This window comes from Typha latifolia, chromosome 4, assembly GCF_019914945.1.
Source record: "Typha latifolia isolate L0001 chromosome 4, TyphaL0001v2, whole genome shotgun sequence".
Taxonomy (NCBI): Eukaryota; Viridiplantae; Streptophyta; class Magnoliopsida; order Poales; family Typhaceae; genus Typha; species Typha latifolia.
Genome location: NC_133089.1, coordinates 2797332 through 2810471, shown reverse-complemented (window position 1 = coordinate 2810471; position 13140 = coordinate 2797332). Strand labels below are relative to the sequence as shown.

At 38.7% G+C, this 13140-nt stretch overlaps 2 protein-coding genes across 3 annotated transcripts; one reads left to right on the top strand and one right to left on the bottom strand.

Moving 5' to 3' along the window:
• Nucleotides 1-88: 88 nt before the first annotated feature.
• Nucleotides 89-2124, top strand: LOC140787753 (BTB/POZ and TAZ domain-containing protein 1-like). Its single transcript, XM_073136847.1, has 5 exons — nucleotides 89-298; nucleotides 381-511; nucleotides 596-914; nucleotides 1472-1776; nucleotides 1889-2124. The coding sequence occupies exons 1-5, from the start codon at nucleotides 221-223 to the stop codon at nucleotides 2016-2018; spliced, it is 963 nt and encodes a 320-aa protein (XP_072992948.1). The 5' UTR covers nucleotides 89-220; the 3' UTR covers nucleotides 2019-2124.
• A 792-nt stretch (nucleotides 2125-2916) lies between these two features.
• LOC140787201 (lysine-specific demethylase JMJ705-like) lies at nucleotides 2917-10553 on the bottom strand. Of its 2 annotated transcripts, XM_073136002.1 has the most exons (7): nucleotides 9588-10553; nucleotides 8849-8927; nucleotides 8679-8746; nucleotides 7773-7923; nucleotides 6681-7375; nucleotides 5236-6081; nucleotides 2917-4341 (listed from the first exon to the last, which is right to left on the bottom strand). In XM_073136002.1, the coding sequence occupies exons 1-7, from the start codon at nucleotides 10426-10428 to the stop codon at nucleotides 3089-3091; spliced, it is 3933 nt and encodes a 1310-aa protein (XP_072992103.1). In that variant the 5' UTR covers nucleotides 10429-10553; the 3' UTR covers nucleotides 2917-3088. The 2 variants fall into 2 exon arrangements, with proteins under 2 accessions (XP_072992103.1, XP_072992102.1); XM_073136001.1 differs by having other exon boundaries at nucleotides 8679-8927.
• Between the last annotated feature and the right edge of the window lie 2587 nt (nucleotides 10554-13140).

Here is a 13140-nt window from a genome sequence, read left to right as displayed (position 1 = left end):
CAGCACGGAGCAACATGGTTGGCCCACGTCATCATCGCCCCCCCCTAGATGTCTAATATTTCAAGGTCCCCTCTGGTCTTTAAAAGCCGGTTAACATTGTCCATGTTTTCCGTAGCTCAGCTCCTTTTGCGACACGTACGCCACTCCCATTAGCCCGTTTCTTATTATAAACTGTACTTGCCCTATTTTGCCTCGAGTAAGAAGAGATCAAGATTAATCGATGGGCGTTCTGGGTGAAGCCGACGTTGAGATTGTTACTTCCGGAGGGAGGAGAATCCCAGTTCATTCTGGAGTTCTCGTAAGCTCATCAATATTTATGCAATTTAATTTTTCCTTTTTGTTAAATTTTTCATCCTCATTTTTATGTTGGCAATTATCAGGCTTCGGCCTCGCCGGTATTGGAGAGCTTAATTGATCGACCGAAGCATGGGAATCCGAGCAGAGTTATCGCCATTAATGGAGTTCCATTTGACGCCCTTGAGGCCTTCGTTAGATCTCTCTACTCCTCCAGGTATAGACATATATATTTTTTATATTCATGTAGTCTAAATTTTATATAAAATAATTCGTCAAAAATTTATAAAAAATTACGTAGGAGCGTGCGAGATAAGGATGAGCGGGAGGAGGTGGGCAAGTATGGGGTGCACCTCCTCGTGCTGTCGCACGCGTACCAGGTGGGGTGGCTGAAGCGCGCGTGCGAGGCCGAGCTGGCGGCGCGGCTGACGGCGGAGTGCGCCGTCGACGTGCTGCAGCTGGCGCGGCAGTGTGACGCGTCGCGGCTCTACCTGCGGTGCATGAAGCTGCTGGCGAAGGACTTCGCCGCCGTGGAGAAGACGGAGGCGTGGAGATTCGTGCAGGCCCACGACCCGTGGCTCGAGCTTGAGGTCCTCCAGTTCCTCCACGACGACGACTTGGTACGTGCCGGATGCCACTGAAAACTCGACACGTGTCTCCCCTCCGTCCTCTGCTTTTACCCGCATGCATCGAGTCGAATCCTCCTCGATCGTGCTCACGTGATGTGGCACGGAGATTAGATTTAATTCGGTTGTCGGCGTCGTTTCCTTCAGAAGTAGCAATTTGAGGCCGACAACCGCCACCCAGAAGATCATCTCCGGATTTGGATGCAAGAATTTCTTGCACTTGGGTGCTTGCCAGTCTACAATACACTGCCATAAAATTTTTTCTCAAGAAAGTAAACCTAACTTAAAAACTAATACTACAAAATCCCCGCCTCATCCCTATACGAATCGCCTAGATTTGGTCTCTATTCTAAACTGCTGCAATTTAGTGTTCGTTTATAAATGCTTGTCATAAGACTAGACTGCATACATCGTGCCTTCTTCTCTCTAGACCCCACCCCACATATAGAGAAATCTTATCCACTCCTACAAGAATTCTAGAGAGTAAAGAAAAATAAATAATAAATAAAAACAAAGATTAACTAATTATTTAATTTTAATAATAATAACAGAGAAAGAAGCGACGGAGGAGGAGGAGGAAGGAAGAGCAAGGCGTGTACGTAGAGCTAAGCGAGGCTATGGAGTGCCTACGGCACATCTGCATCGAGGGGTGCACGGAGGTGGGGCCAATGGATCGGGCCCCACCTCGGGGCCCATGTGGCCGGTCCACTATCTGCCAGGGACTCCAGCTCCTCATCCGCCACTTTGCGACGTGTCACCGCAAGAGCTGCCCACGTTGCCAGCGTATGTGGCAGCTCCTCCGCCTCCACTCCGCCATTTGTGACCAGCCTGACCCCTGCAATGTGCCACTCTGCATGTAAGAGCTGATGCCCTCCATAAGTGTACTTAATTTAATTTCAAATCTATTTTTGGGGTAATTAATCAAACTTTTGTTGCTGTGTTTGCTTGTGGTGGTTATGATTGCGTAGGCAGTTTAAGCTAAGGATGATGCAAGAGATGGAAGGAGAGGAGAAGGATGACAAATGGAGGATTCTGGTTAAGAAGGTCATGGCTGCAAAAGTTATGTCTTGCTTGGCTAAGAGGAAAAGAAATGAATAGATTTTCTGAGAAATTGGTGTGTTATAGATTCCTCTGTTGCTAGGTGTAAGAGAATACCAAGAGCTTGTAAAGTAGTTTGAGAATGAATGGTGATGACGATTATGTATATATTGGGTTTGTTCACATTTAGATATGCACACATAAAATATTTAGATCATCGTGGATATAAAATAAACCAAACTTTGGGATAAGATTGTGAGAGTTTTTGACCAAACTAGCACTGTTTCAAAAAAAAAATTACAACTATCTTTAAATTTATTTACCAAATGAGTTCTAATTCACTGTAGCCCTAATAAAAATGCTAAATTGATCAACATTTTTTTCCTGGACAAAAACACTAAACTATTTATTATTTTTATATGATCCTAAAACATTAATTTAATCATTTTATATATGTAAATCTTTTTAACTTAGTATTTCAAAATTTTAGAAGAAAAAAAATTATCTAACGATAAAAACACTGAATTGATCAGCGTTTCTAAAAATACTGATTAGTAGTTCAGCATTTTTATTATTACTACAGTAAATTAGACTCTATTTAATAAATAAATTTAAAAATAATCTATTTTGGTCAAAAACTCAGATTGTGAAGCACTATCACCTTGTGATGCAAAAAGAAAACCAAATGGCTGATACTAGTACACAAGATTGTTGTGAACTTGAATTAAATAAGAGAGTAAAAATAGCTAAGCTGGTTCAATCGTTCTTGGGGAATCCAGATATGTCAAAAAGAAATATAATTGACTACCATCAGTCACAAACTCCTTTCATCAGTTTTAGGACTTGGATGCTATTTTGTCCAGTCAAGTACCAGAACACATATTACGTACATAACCAGAATAAGATGGGGATGAACCAAATACTCAATGTTAGAGATGGAACAATGGAGTTAAGACACTTGAGAGAATGAGAATAATTTGATTGGGGCCAATGAAACCCAGACAATAAACAGATTGTCAAGTTAATGAACAAAAGAAACTACTGTGAGGTTCCTACCCTGCTCAGCTAAGAAACTAAATTGAAGAACCTACTTCTCCGTGAACCTGATGTACTGCAGAAGGTTATTACCACTACCACCTCTTGCCCTTCTTTACTGAATGGCCCGTCTTGCGCTTGTGACGGCTGAAATCTGATACGAAACGGAATGTCTGACCACACCCTGGTTCCCGGCACACATACGGCCGATCTCCAGTGTGGACTCTAATATGCTCAGTTCTTGCCCATGCCCATTTGAATGTCATCTTGCAACCTTTCCACGGGCATTCGAGTGGCCGGTCATCCATGTGGACCTTCCGGTGCTGCACCAGATACTTGTGCGAGAAGAACTTCTTCCCGCAGCCTTTAACGGGACAGATATCACGCTTGTGCAATGTCAAATCTTGCTTTGTGCTGAAACTCATTGAGCACCCTTCAATATCACATGTATATTCTCCTTCCTCGTCCTTGGTTGCACGACTTGTTGCCTGAGTCTTCTTTCCTTTCTTCTCTGTAGTTTGCTTCTTCATTGCTGATTTAGGCTTTTCAGAATTTGACGGCCTTTTCCTGAGCCGAGAGCTAGGCCCCCCTTCAGCTTCATTCTTTAGGTCCATCTTTTTCCGGCTAGAGTTCTCAGAATTCCTAATTTTACTACTCCGTAGAACTCTTCCAGACGGTGATGAGGAAGCTTCAGCTGAATCCTCTATGGTTTTTGAGTTGTCGTCTTGGTTGCACCTGCTCTTTTTGGTGGTTGGTTTCCTTAAGGGCTTCTTGCTCCTTTTCCTTCCAGATTTTCTATCCACTGCCATATTGCTGCCTGATGACTTCCCCTTGGAGGGTGTAACTTGGCTGGCATGGTTGGTTTCTGTATCCATTTTAGGCGTCTGATCATAATGTTGGAAATGAAGTTTCTCCGGATCATCGCTGTCATAATTTTCATCTCTATGAACTAAATGTGGATGAACCTGACTTGACATCCAAACTTTTCCACACCATCTACCAGCAACAACAATTTTCTTCTGCCTTCCTGATATCCTCCCAGAAGTCTTTGGCTTTATAGGGGAGTTACCAGGGGAATTATGGCCAAATGCTTTATATATGACGTCATTGTATGGCATCTGCTTGCTGTAGAGAGGAGACTTGCTCAGGTTGGCACTGTAATATAGGTTGATGCCCAATTTAACTGTCCAGTCACTATTTGTAGGCATGGCTTCCTCGTCCTCCAAGGCTGCTTGTATCCTTTCTTGGTCCTCTTTAGTAGCTTCCATGAAATTAACATCCTGCCATTCATAGTCAATTTCCAACTCTTTTGCCAACACTTTTGCTTCTGTTTCTATCTTAGGATAGTCTGCATACATCATAATAAACCAAGTAGACAATCATGAATAAATTCCAAAAGAATCCCAGAAAGTTTCTTTTACAAGATAAGGAAGACGAGGCAGGAAAAGTGAACTTAACAAAAAGTAAAACTATATTTTACTGAATGCATTCTTCTCCATCCTGCTATCTGTAGTCATTCTGCTGTCTACTTGTTTTAACAAAATAGATAAAATATCAAAGTTACATATGTATGATTGTTAATGATACATCATTTTCTCAAGTCTATAAGTAGCTTCCTATGATTAATAAGTTACTGCAGGACAGCAAATCAACCTCAAATCATTTTACAGTCACATGTAATAAAACATAGAGTATCCTAAGCTTACCTCGAAAATGCTGATATTTTCATAAAAGGCTTAAAGTGTATAATCAAGTTTTAATTCGCATAGACAAGAACATATAAGTGTTGCAGCATTTGACATTAATTACCCAGGTAATGATGATTTGAGGTAAGTGTAATTAGATTGACCAGTTGATGCTTCAAGGTAGTGGAAACCGTTCAGCAAATGCTTCAACTAGTGGAAAGTGATTGTTTAGTGGAACTAGGTTGTTTGGCTAGTTGTGCTTCACAGTAATATTGTACTGAGAAATTGGAAGGATACCAAAAGATCAACTAGTGGAGAGTAACTTAAGTTCAAACAATATGGAACAAGAAATAACAAATTAGTCACGTTATCAAGGTGTATGATGACAAAAGGTTAGTGCATTATTTTACATTATAGTGCAAAGAAGCATTTCAACCAACTCTCCCAAAAAAATTAGCATTTTATGCAGTGACTTGATATCTAGTTATAGCAGAAATACACAAATGAGAAGTTGATAGCAAGAAACAGAAGGTAGGTAGGTCTATAGCAGAACTGACCTGGATGGCACACAATTAGAATATGTACACCACCCATTGGCTGAAGTTGCTTTTCAACCTCTATAGCATGCTCAAGACAGAATACATGCATTCTGGAGGAGTTTTTATCACAGGCCCCCATAATTGATGCAGCAGAATTCTTAACTTTCACATCAAAGCTTCTTATATTTCTTGTTCTTACAGCACCTCCCATTGCAGTACCCGAGTCTGAGAAGAAATCAAAGGGAAAGGAAAGATCTGTTGAACAAGAAGCTGGATTACCTATCTTCATGTTACTCTCATGGGGATAAGTAGCTCCAACAGTTTTACCAAGACCAACAAATTCCTTGCAGTTATCCTCAAACATTTCATCATTGGACTGATCTGAACTGCTGGAAATGGTCATTTCCTTCTCCCTGATAAAATTGGAATCTTTTGGCTGACTTCCTTCAGAGAGAGCCACTTTCAGTTGACTATCTCTGGTAGTAACACCCATCTCGTTCTTCAAATGATTTGAGACATCAGAACAATGAGAATTTTCAGCAGATGTTCCATTACGACATTCTGCTCCAATCAGGCGCAAGCTTGTCTTCTCATGTTCAATCTTACTATAACAGAGGTTTTCTGATTCAGCCACAACATTTAAAGGGTCTCCCATTAAAACAGGCTTTTCATAAAGGGCTTCTTCAGTATCAGAATCTGATTGATCCCCATAAGCAGAAGCTAACAGATCAAGTGCAGAAGTTCTTTGTTGATATGTAATATCCGAAACCACTTCACCACTATGATCTGAAGCTAGAACCGAATGAGTGCTACAATGAACTGCGTTAGAACATACTCTATCTTCAGCATGCCTTTCTGTTTCACCTGCAGATACAGGAAATAGAAAATTAATAGCAAAGAAATCGGCTAGTGGTTAACCTCAAACCAGCTTGAATATTGTCTATCGGCTTAGTTTCAGACTGCTCAAACTGATTCATTTCAGCTGAAATGTATTGGTTCAAGCCGAAACTTTAAAACCATGGTTATCTCTTTGCAAAGCATGAATTACTTCATTATGGAGTCTACCAAATACAAAACAGAAGGATATTGTACATTTACATGCCAAAACATGGGCAAGTCAGAAGCGGGATCATCTTATGCTAATATTTGCTCGCTGACAACATCCTTTGGAAAGAAGCATCAGAATTAGTAAAGTACAGAATAGCTACGGATGTACTTGGAATAATAGACAATTAGTTTAATAAAAGACAATTGTCTTCACCTATCAGATACAAGACCAGGAATAGGCTATTTTGGAGGTAACTCCAACTCAAAATTATCTTCGCTAAGAGAAGATGTATAGCACATTGTATAACACAATAAGCGCATATGACTTTTGTATATATTTTAGGAGCACAAACAGCTTGGACAATATGATCAGAAAGACAAAATGGAAAGAGAACATGTCACCTCTACAAACTTACCTGAATTATAATAGCTAGTCTTTCCTTTTGCCTTATCTATCTCACAAGCTTCTCCAGATCCCAAAATGTGACCACTACGAAAGTTATGATCAGTGGACATAAGGCGTTTAGCTGCCATATCTCTTGGTTGAATGACAGCAACACATGAAAAGCTCAAGATTCCGCAAGTGACACATGATAGTAGTCCTTGATCCAATAGTCCATCACCTTGGAGAGTGACTTCTTTCCCACCTTCCACATTTTGGGAATCTGAAGAAGAAGAATACAAATCAGAACAACCATATTTGCAGCATGTTGCCGATGAAATTATCTTCTCCTGACATTTAGATGCAGAGTTCCCTTTTACTGAAGCGAAACCACCAAAATCTCTGACCCCAAGATTCCATCCTGGCATGATACTATTTGAATGTAACGATTTTGAAGCTTCTGATGCAACTTCTTGACTATATAAACCATGTGACATTCTTGGTCTGATCTTTATCTGTGATCTTGAGAGTGAATTCGAACATAAAGGACTATCAGGGGCATTCTGTGGAAGAACAACACAAGATCCTTTATCAAGAAGAATATTAAGCAGGCAATTATTTCGGGTAACATTTTGAACAAATGTTCTCTTGACAATATCTTCCCCTTCTCCTTTCATCTTATCTTTCAATCTGGAGCTTCGTGGCTCAATACCTCCAATCAAGGGAGCCCTGTAAAAGCAATAGCAAAACCTGTTCACATAATAGATATAGGGTAGAAAACTACCATGATTTGACTCTTAAGTTCCTTGAAATAGATTGAAAGGGATAGTAAGAGAAATAAACTACTTCAGCATGGATCCATGAGTGCAACAACCTACTTTCCTCATGCTCCAAAGCTATCTAAGTAATTGGATATTGGTTGATATCAATACTTCCAGAAAAAGGATATTTAGGAATGTGAAGAAGAAAAACGCCCTTTAAAAGATTAGTTTGCAAATGACATCAGAAAGATATCACTGCCAAAACAAAAATCTCCAGTATCACCAGAAAATTTGTCAAAATTAAAAGAAAAGGAAAAGTATAAGTTGAGTTGAAATGATAACTGTAACAGAAAGATAGAACAAACCTTGAACATAGAGATAGAGCAAGTGCATAAAGCAACTGATAGTGGGACACCATGGGAGGGTAATTAATTGAGGCCCTTCGTATTGCTGCCTCTTTGGCTACTCTCAACCATCCAGGAGTAGCTATATTTGCTGCCTCCCCACAATTAAATCCTGCAAATGTTAGACAAAATGTTTTTGTTAAATAAAATAGATAAGATAGCTACAAAATATATTTAATTTAACTTCCCGGTGTTTAAAATAGATAAGATCATAAGAGAAGTAAATAAGATAAAGACAAGGAGCTCACATCATCATGTAAGCTTCACTGTCCTTAAAACAATGAAGCTTTACTCTCGGACAAAACAACGCATTGATTGTGCAACTAAAACATCTCATTTAAGATACATATATTAAATGATACTTACATGCTTTTATCTAGTGACCGTGAATTCCTTAACCAACATATATATTCGGCAAGTGTGCTTGATTTTCTCATAGCCAATGTTCTCATTTATTTTTCAATTACTCTAAAAGTCTCCATGAAATTATAAAGGATGTTGTTTTTGTTTTTCATGACCCCATTATAAGTTCTATCCTGGAAAGTTACCTATAGTACGCTGACAAAATTATCATATCAGCAGAGTAACTTAGTACAGAATTAGTTTGTTCATTCAAGCTTAGTGGAACTAGTTGTCGAAACAATTTGGCAGAGGATCCAGCACAAAATATGAAACAGATACCGGAAGGATATATATATTTATATGCATATTATTATATACATATATATACACATATATGTGGGTATAAACATATATAATTATTTTCACCCTTCTAGTGGACTCATGATTTCATTAGATGTGGAGGCATCTCTAGTACAATTGTAAATTCACTAGATATAATAAATTTCCAGGTGATAGATGGCCTACCATGACTGAAACCCGAGTGATAAGCTCCTGGAAAAGTAACAACAAATTCTCCTGCATTTTGTACCAATCTGGTATGACAAAATACATTAGTGGTTATAATAGAAAAGAGGATAACCAAACAGTCATAAAATGAGTGCTTAATATAGAATAGCAAATTCAGCTTATTTAACCTGCAGCATGGGATGCCTGAACCTATAAGAACATCAGGTGGCATTACAGTTGTCTTCTCACCCAGAGTAGCAAAAGTCACTGCACAATCAGAAGTATAACAAGTGGTTTATCAAACTACATAGATAGCAGAATCCACAATTCAACAAATTATCGTAACAATCAAAAACACAAGCATAGCCTTAAAAATAAATAGCATTCCTGAAGCTTAACCATAGAAGAAAATTTGAAAACAGTTAACTAATAGTTGTAAGTAGGATCAGGACATTTTTGTGAAGCAACAAAATACCTAATCACTAATCAGCTAGAGCAGAGAATACATTGAAAAATTTATATAAGTAAGGAAGACGTATTGTATTACCCATACAATAGCAAATATAAGAGTCAGACTCTGTCCCAACAGGCAAAAACATGGAATCATTACCAGAATATCTCCATATTGCCAGTCATAGAAAAAAGCACGGCAGGATCCTACAGCCCCCGTAAGTGTAAATTACACTAGAATATTTTCTCAAGTAGGTATATGCAAACTCTTAAAAAAGAAGTTCCAGTTCAGTCGCATAAAGGACCACGTTTGATTGAGAAATTACTCTCATACAGTAACAATGTAATGATGTATAATAGGACTTGCTCTTACTGAATGTTTTGTGTATAACCCATTGATAGAAGGACTAGTCTACTAAACGGAAGCACCGAGCAGGCAAATGAATAGCAAAATGCAGTAAGAAGACCGTCACTTACCAAGAGGATTCACCTCATCTCCATACCCATGCACCCGAACCACCTCCTCGAACGCGAGCCTTGCATCCCTCGGCATCCCATACCAAGTCTTCCCTGCCCCCATATGCAGATAATTCAAGCTATGCAGCTCATGGTCTTCCACATGCCAAGCGAACCAGCTAAACATCATGGCAACATACACCATCGGCGAGGTCACCCCGGGGATCTCCTCCTTCATGAACCTAAGCAGAGACCCCTTCGCCCTCGACACCCCACGCATATTCCACGCTGTGTCCCCGACATTTCCGGCCGCGTCCTCCTCCCGCCACCGCTTCCCGGCCCCGCCCGCGCCCACCGGCGCGAACCCGGAACCGGGCATGTCACTGGCGTACTCCACCGAGAACGGCTTGTCGGCGCAGGCCTTCCAGAAGAGGGTCTCGATCTCGAGCGGCGACAAGGGCTTCTTCGACGGGAACTTATGGAGGACTCCGCGCTCGAACTGCTTGGCCTTGGCCTCGAATTGGGTGAGCGTGTAATGTTCGCCGGAATGCCAGACCGGCTTTTGGACAGGGCGGGGGCGGCGGGGGCAGAATCCGACCTGCTGGTGGCGGGTGGTGAAGGTGGGGGGTTTCTTAGGGTGGGGTTCCCGGGCGGCAAAGGAGCGGTTGAGGTTTACGACGGCGGTCTTCTTAGGCGGCGCAGGGAGCGGCGGCACGATCTTGCAGATGCCGTAGGAGGAGGCCTCCTTCTCGATCTTGAGGATATAAGCAATGGGGTCTTGAAACTCAGCTAGAGTGGGATGGTACTCCGGGGCCAAAGGCATAGCCTTAAGCCATGGGAAGACTTCTGGCTCCGAAGCCATTAGTGAGAGAAGGGAGTAGTACCTTTTTTTCTTTCTTTCTTTTTTAGTTCACTTTAACTTGTTCCATTTGTGAGGAAGCGAAAGAAGCGCAAGAGGAGGGTTTAGGTGTTTTGGGGGAGGGAGAGGGACTGTTGTTGGGGAAGTAATTAACATACGATGCCAGTAGTTTTGTCTCGAAGCTAGAGAGAGAGAGAGAGAGAGAGAGAGAGAGAGAGAGAGGGGGTATTTACTATATTTCGGAGGTTGGTTGGGTTTCCTTTTCTAATTCAGATCGATAGCTTGCTGGTGCCTGTTTGTTTATCCGTACCAGATAGGGGAGAAGATCGGAGGATCTGGACCAGGTTATGATGATCAAACTATGCGCGACCAACTCCGAACCATTTGTAATGCTTCGTATGTGAAATGTACCTTACCTGCCTGCCTGCCTGCCTGCCGTGGGGGCTCGATTAGTGAAGGATGAGTGAGCTACAACATTTGTTTCAACTTCTTCTGTATATATATTTTTTATTATTGGGATTTATAAGGAGATAATTTCAATTATGACACCTCAAATATTGTCTATTTATATGTAGACCCTTTTTTTTTAAGTACACATACTTTTTAAATTATTAAAAATCTTTTGACCCTCTCAAGGCAAAAATACCTGCCTTTCTATGTTAACATTTCTTTTCTTTTTCTTTCTAAAAATGAGGTTATAAAGATCAAAAATTTATTTATGTGTAACTAGGAGTGACAATCGAGTCAGGTTAGCATGTTCAAGTCGTGTTATAATAATATAAACATGAAAACGACATGTTTATTGGACGGGTTGAAATTTTTAAATACAAGCATGATTCATTTATTAAGCGGATTATATGAGTTATAAATGGATAATCGAGTAACATAAATTATTTAAATTTATATAAGTTACTTGAGTTAGAAATAGAGTTTTTCAAGTTATAAAATAGTTTTTTTCATATTTTAAATAGGGGTTAGTCGGATTATAAAGAGATTATTCGAGTAATAAATTAGTTAGTCTAAGTCATAAATGAGTTTGCAGGTCAGGTCATAAACATGTTGAAATAACAAATAAAAACATGTCTCGTTTAATAATCGAGTTGGATAGGTTCACTTGTTTACAAATCGAATATGATTATACTAAACTCAAACCCGTTTAAATCCTAGGTTACTATGTCAAATTATCGAGTCTGAGTTAATTTTTATTAGCCCTATACGGAGTGTGAGTGTGAGGCATGTGATAACTCAAATAAAAAATATAGTGAAAAACTAACGAATGACGGGATTTAACTATTCTTAATAATTTAAGGGGTTTATATATATAAAAAAAATGTTCCAGAGGTGTATATAAAAGATAAATAATAGTTCAAGAATTTAAGTAGAATTATCTCATTATAAAATAGAGAGAAAACACATTTATTACATGGTTTATTCCTAATAAAACTGAGTTTGTTCTTTTAATTAGAAAAAATTGTATGAATTAACCACTATTACAAAATCTTCTGGCATCTTAGCGTGATGGTCTGATTATAGCTTGATCTTAAGAAGCCCCTTGGGAAAAAGATCTCCCAGTAGTGGAGGTTTTATTGGTGTGATTGCATTCATGTAGTGTGGACTGAGTTTCACAGTATTCACAGTGGCAATAGCAAATCCTCATCTACTTCTTTTTTTCACATCTATCTTTCTAAAAGCTCTTTTTATATATGTGTATACACCTCAAAACATTTAATTTTTATATGAATGCTTCTAAAAATTCTTAATTTTTGCATGGATACCTTCGTTTTTTTTTGTGTGTGGATTGCATAGATACTCATAAAAGTTAGTATTGATCCACTTAATAATAGAATAATAAAAACACCCTTACTATGTTTTGCTTACATTACTCTTAATTAAAAACATTTTTTTTCTTTCATCTATGTAGTTATAAAAAGTAGGATTTTTAGATAATTGTGACTGAAAACTTTTAAAATATCAAAATGCCACTAAAATCTATTGATTCTTTTAAATTATCATTAAGGTTAATTGTTAACAAATTATTCATAATTATTATTAAAGTTAATAAACATATCTAAATGATTAAATATTTAGTTTTGAAGTTTCGAATGTAAATTTTATATCAACAATTTTTATCTCAAATAAAATAAATTATATTTTGTTGTACTATAATATTAGTTATAATATTTACGCAAAGACAAAATAGTATGTTTGGAATCTAAATTACATTTTAATTATGATTAGTTAGATTTAACTAACGAAATAATATTTTTAAAAGAGCACAATAATTTCGATGGCAGTTATAATATATGGAAAATAGCAGTCAGAGACAACTATGTAAACATCTCTAAAAAAATTGATTAGGAGGGTGTGTGTGTAAACAAACACAAAATTTAGAAAGGATACAAGAAAATAAAAATAAAAATAAAAATAATAATTAAATGGCCAGGCCCAAATAATAAAGAAGCCCAAACTTGCCGTGGTGCAGAGTGGGGCCGGAGCAAAGGCCCAATTTGGGTACCCCTCCCCTAACCCTATGCAAATTAATGATAAACGAGTACTCCATCACTAATCTAAACATCACAAGATTAGCTAGCAATAACCCAGTTTAGTATTGTTGCAAATTTCTCTCTCTCTCTCAACCTCTCCACCGTACTCGTCCAACTACCTTTTAAAGAGTAGTCATGATGCTATAATCATAACAGCATGGCCATTGGCCAA

Coding starts and splice junctions, on each gene's coding strand:
- LOC140787201 (XM_073136001.1), bottom strand. CDS start 10,428: ATGGCTTCGGAGCCAGAAGTCTTCCCATGGCTTAAGGCTATGCCTTTG. Junction 8,928..9,587: donor AGATGAGGTGAATCCTCTTG/GTAAGTGACGGT, acceptor CTGATTGTGCAG/TGACTTTTGCTACTCTGGGT. Junction 7,924..8,678: donor TCACTCGGGTTTCAGTCATG/GTAGGCCATCTA, acceptor TAACATTTGCAG/GATTTAATTGTGGGGAGGCA.
- LOC140787753 (XM_073136847.1), top strand. CDS start 221: ATGGGCGTTCTGGGTGAAGCCGACGTTGAGATTGTTACTTCCGGAGGG. Junction 512..595: donor AGATCTCTCTACTCCTCCAG/GTATAGACATAT, acceptor AAAATTACGTAG/GAGCGTGCGAGATAAGGATG. Junction 1,777..1,888: donor TGCAATGTGCCACTCTGCAT/GTAAGAGCTGAT, acceptor ATGATTGCGTAG/GCAGTTTAAGCTAAGGATGA.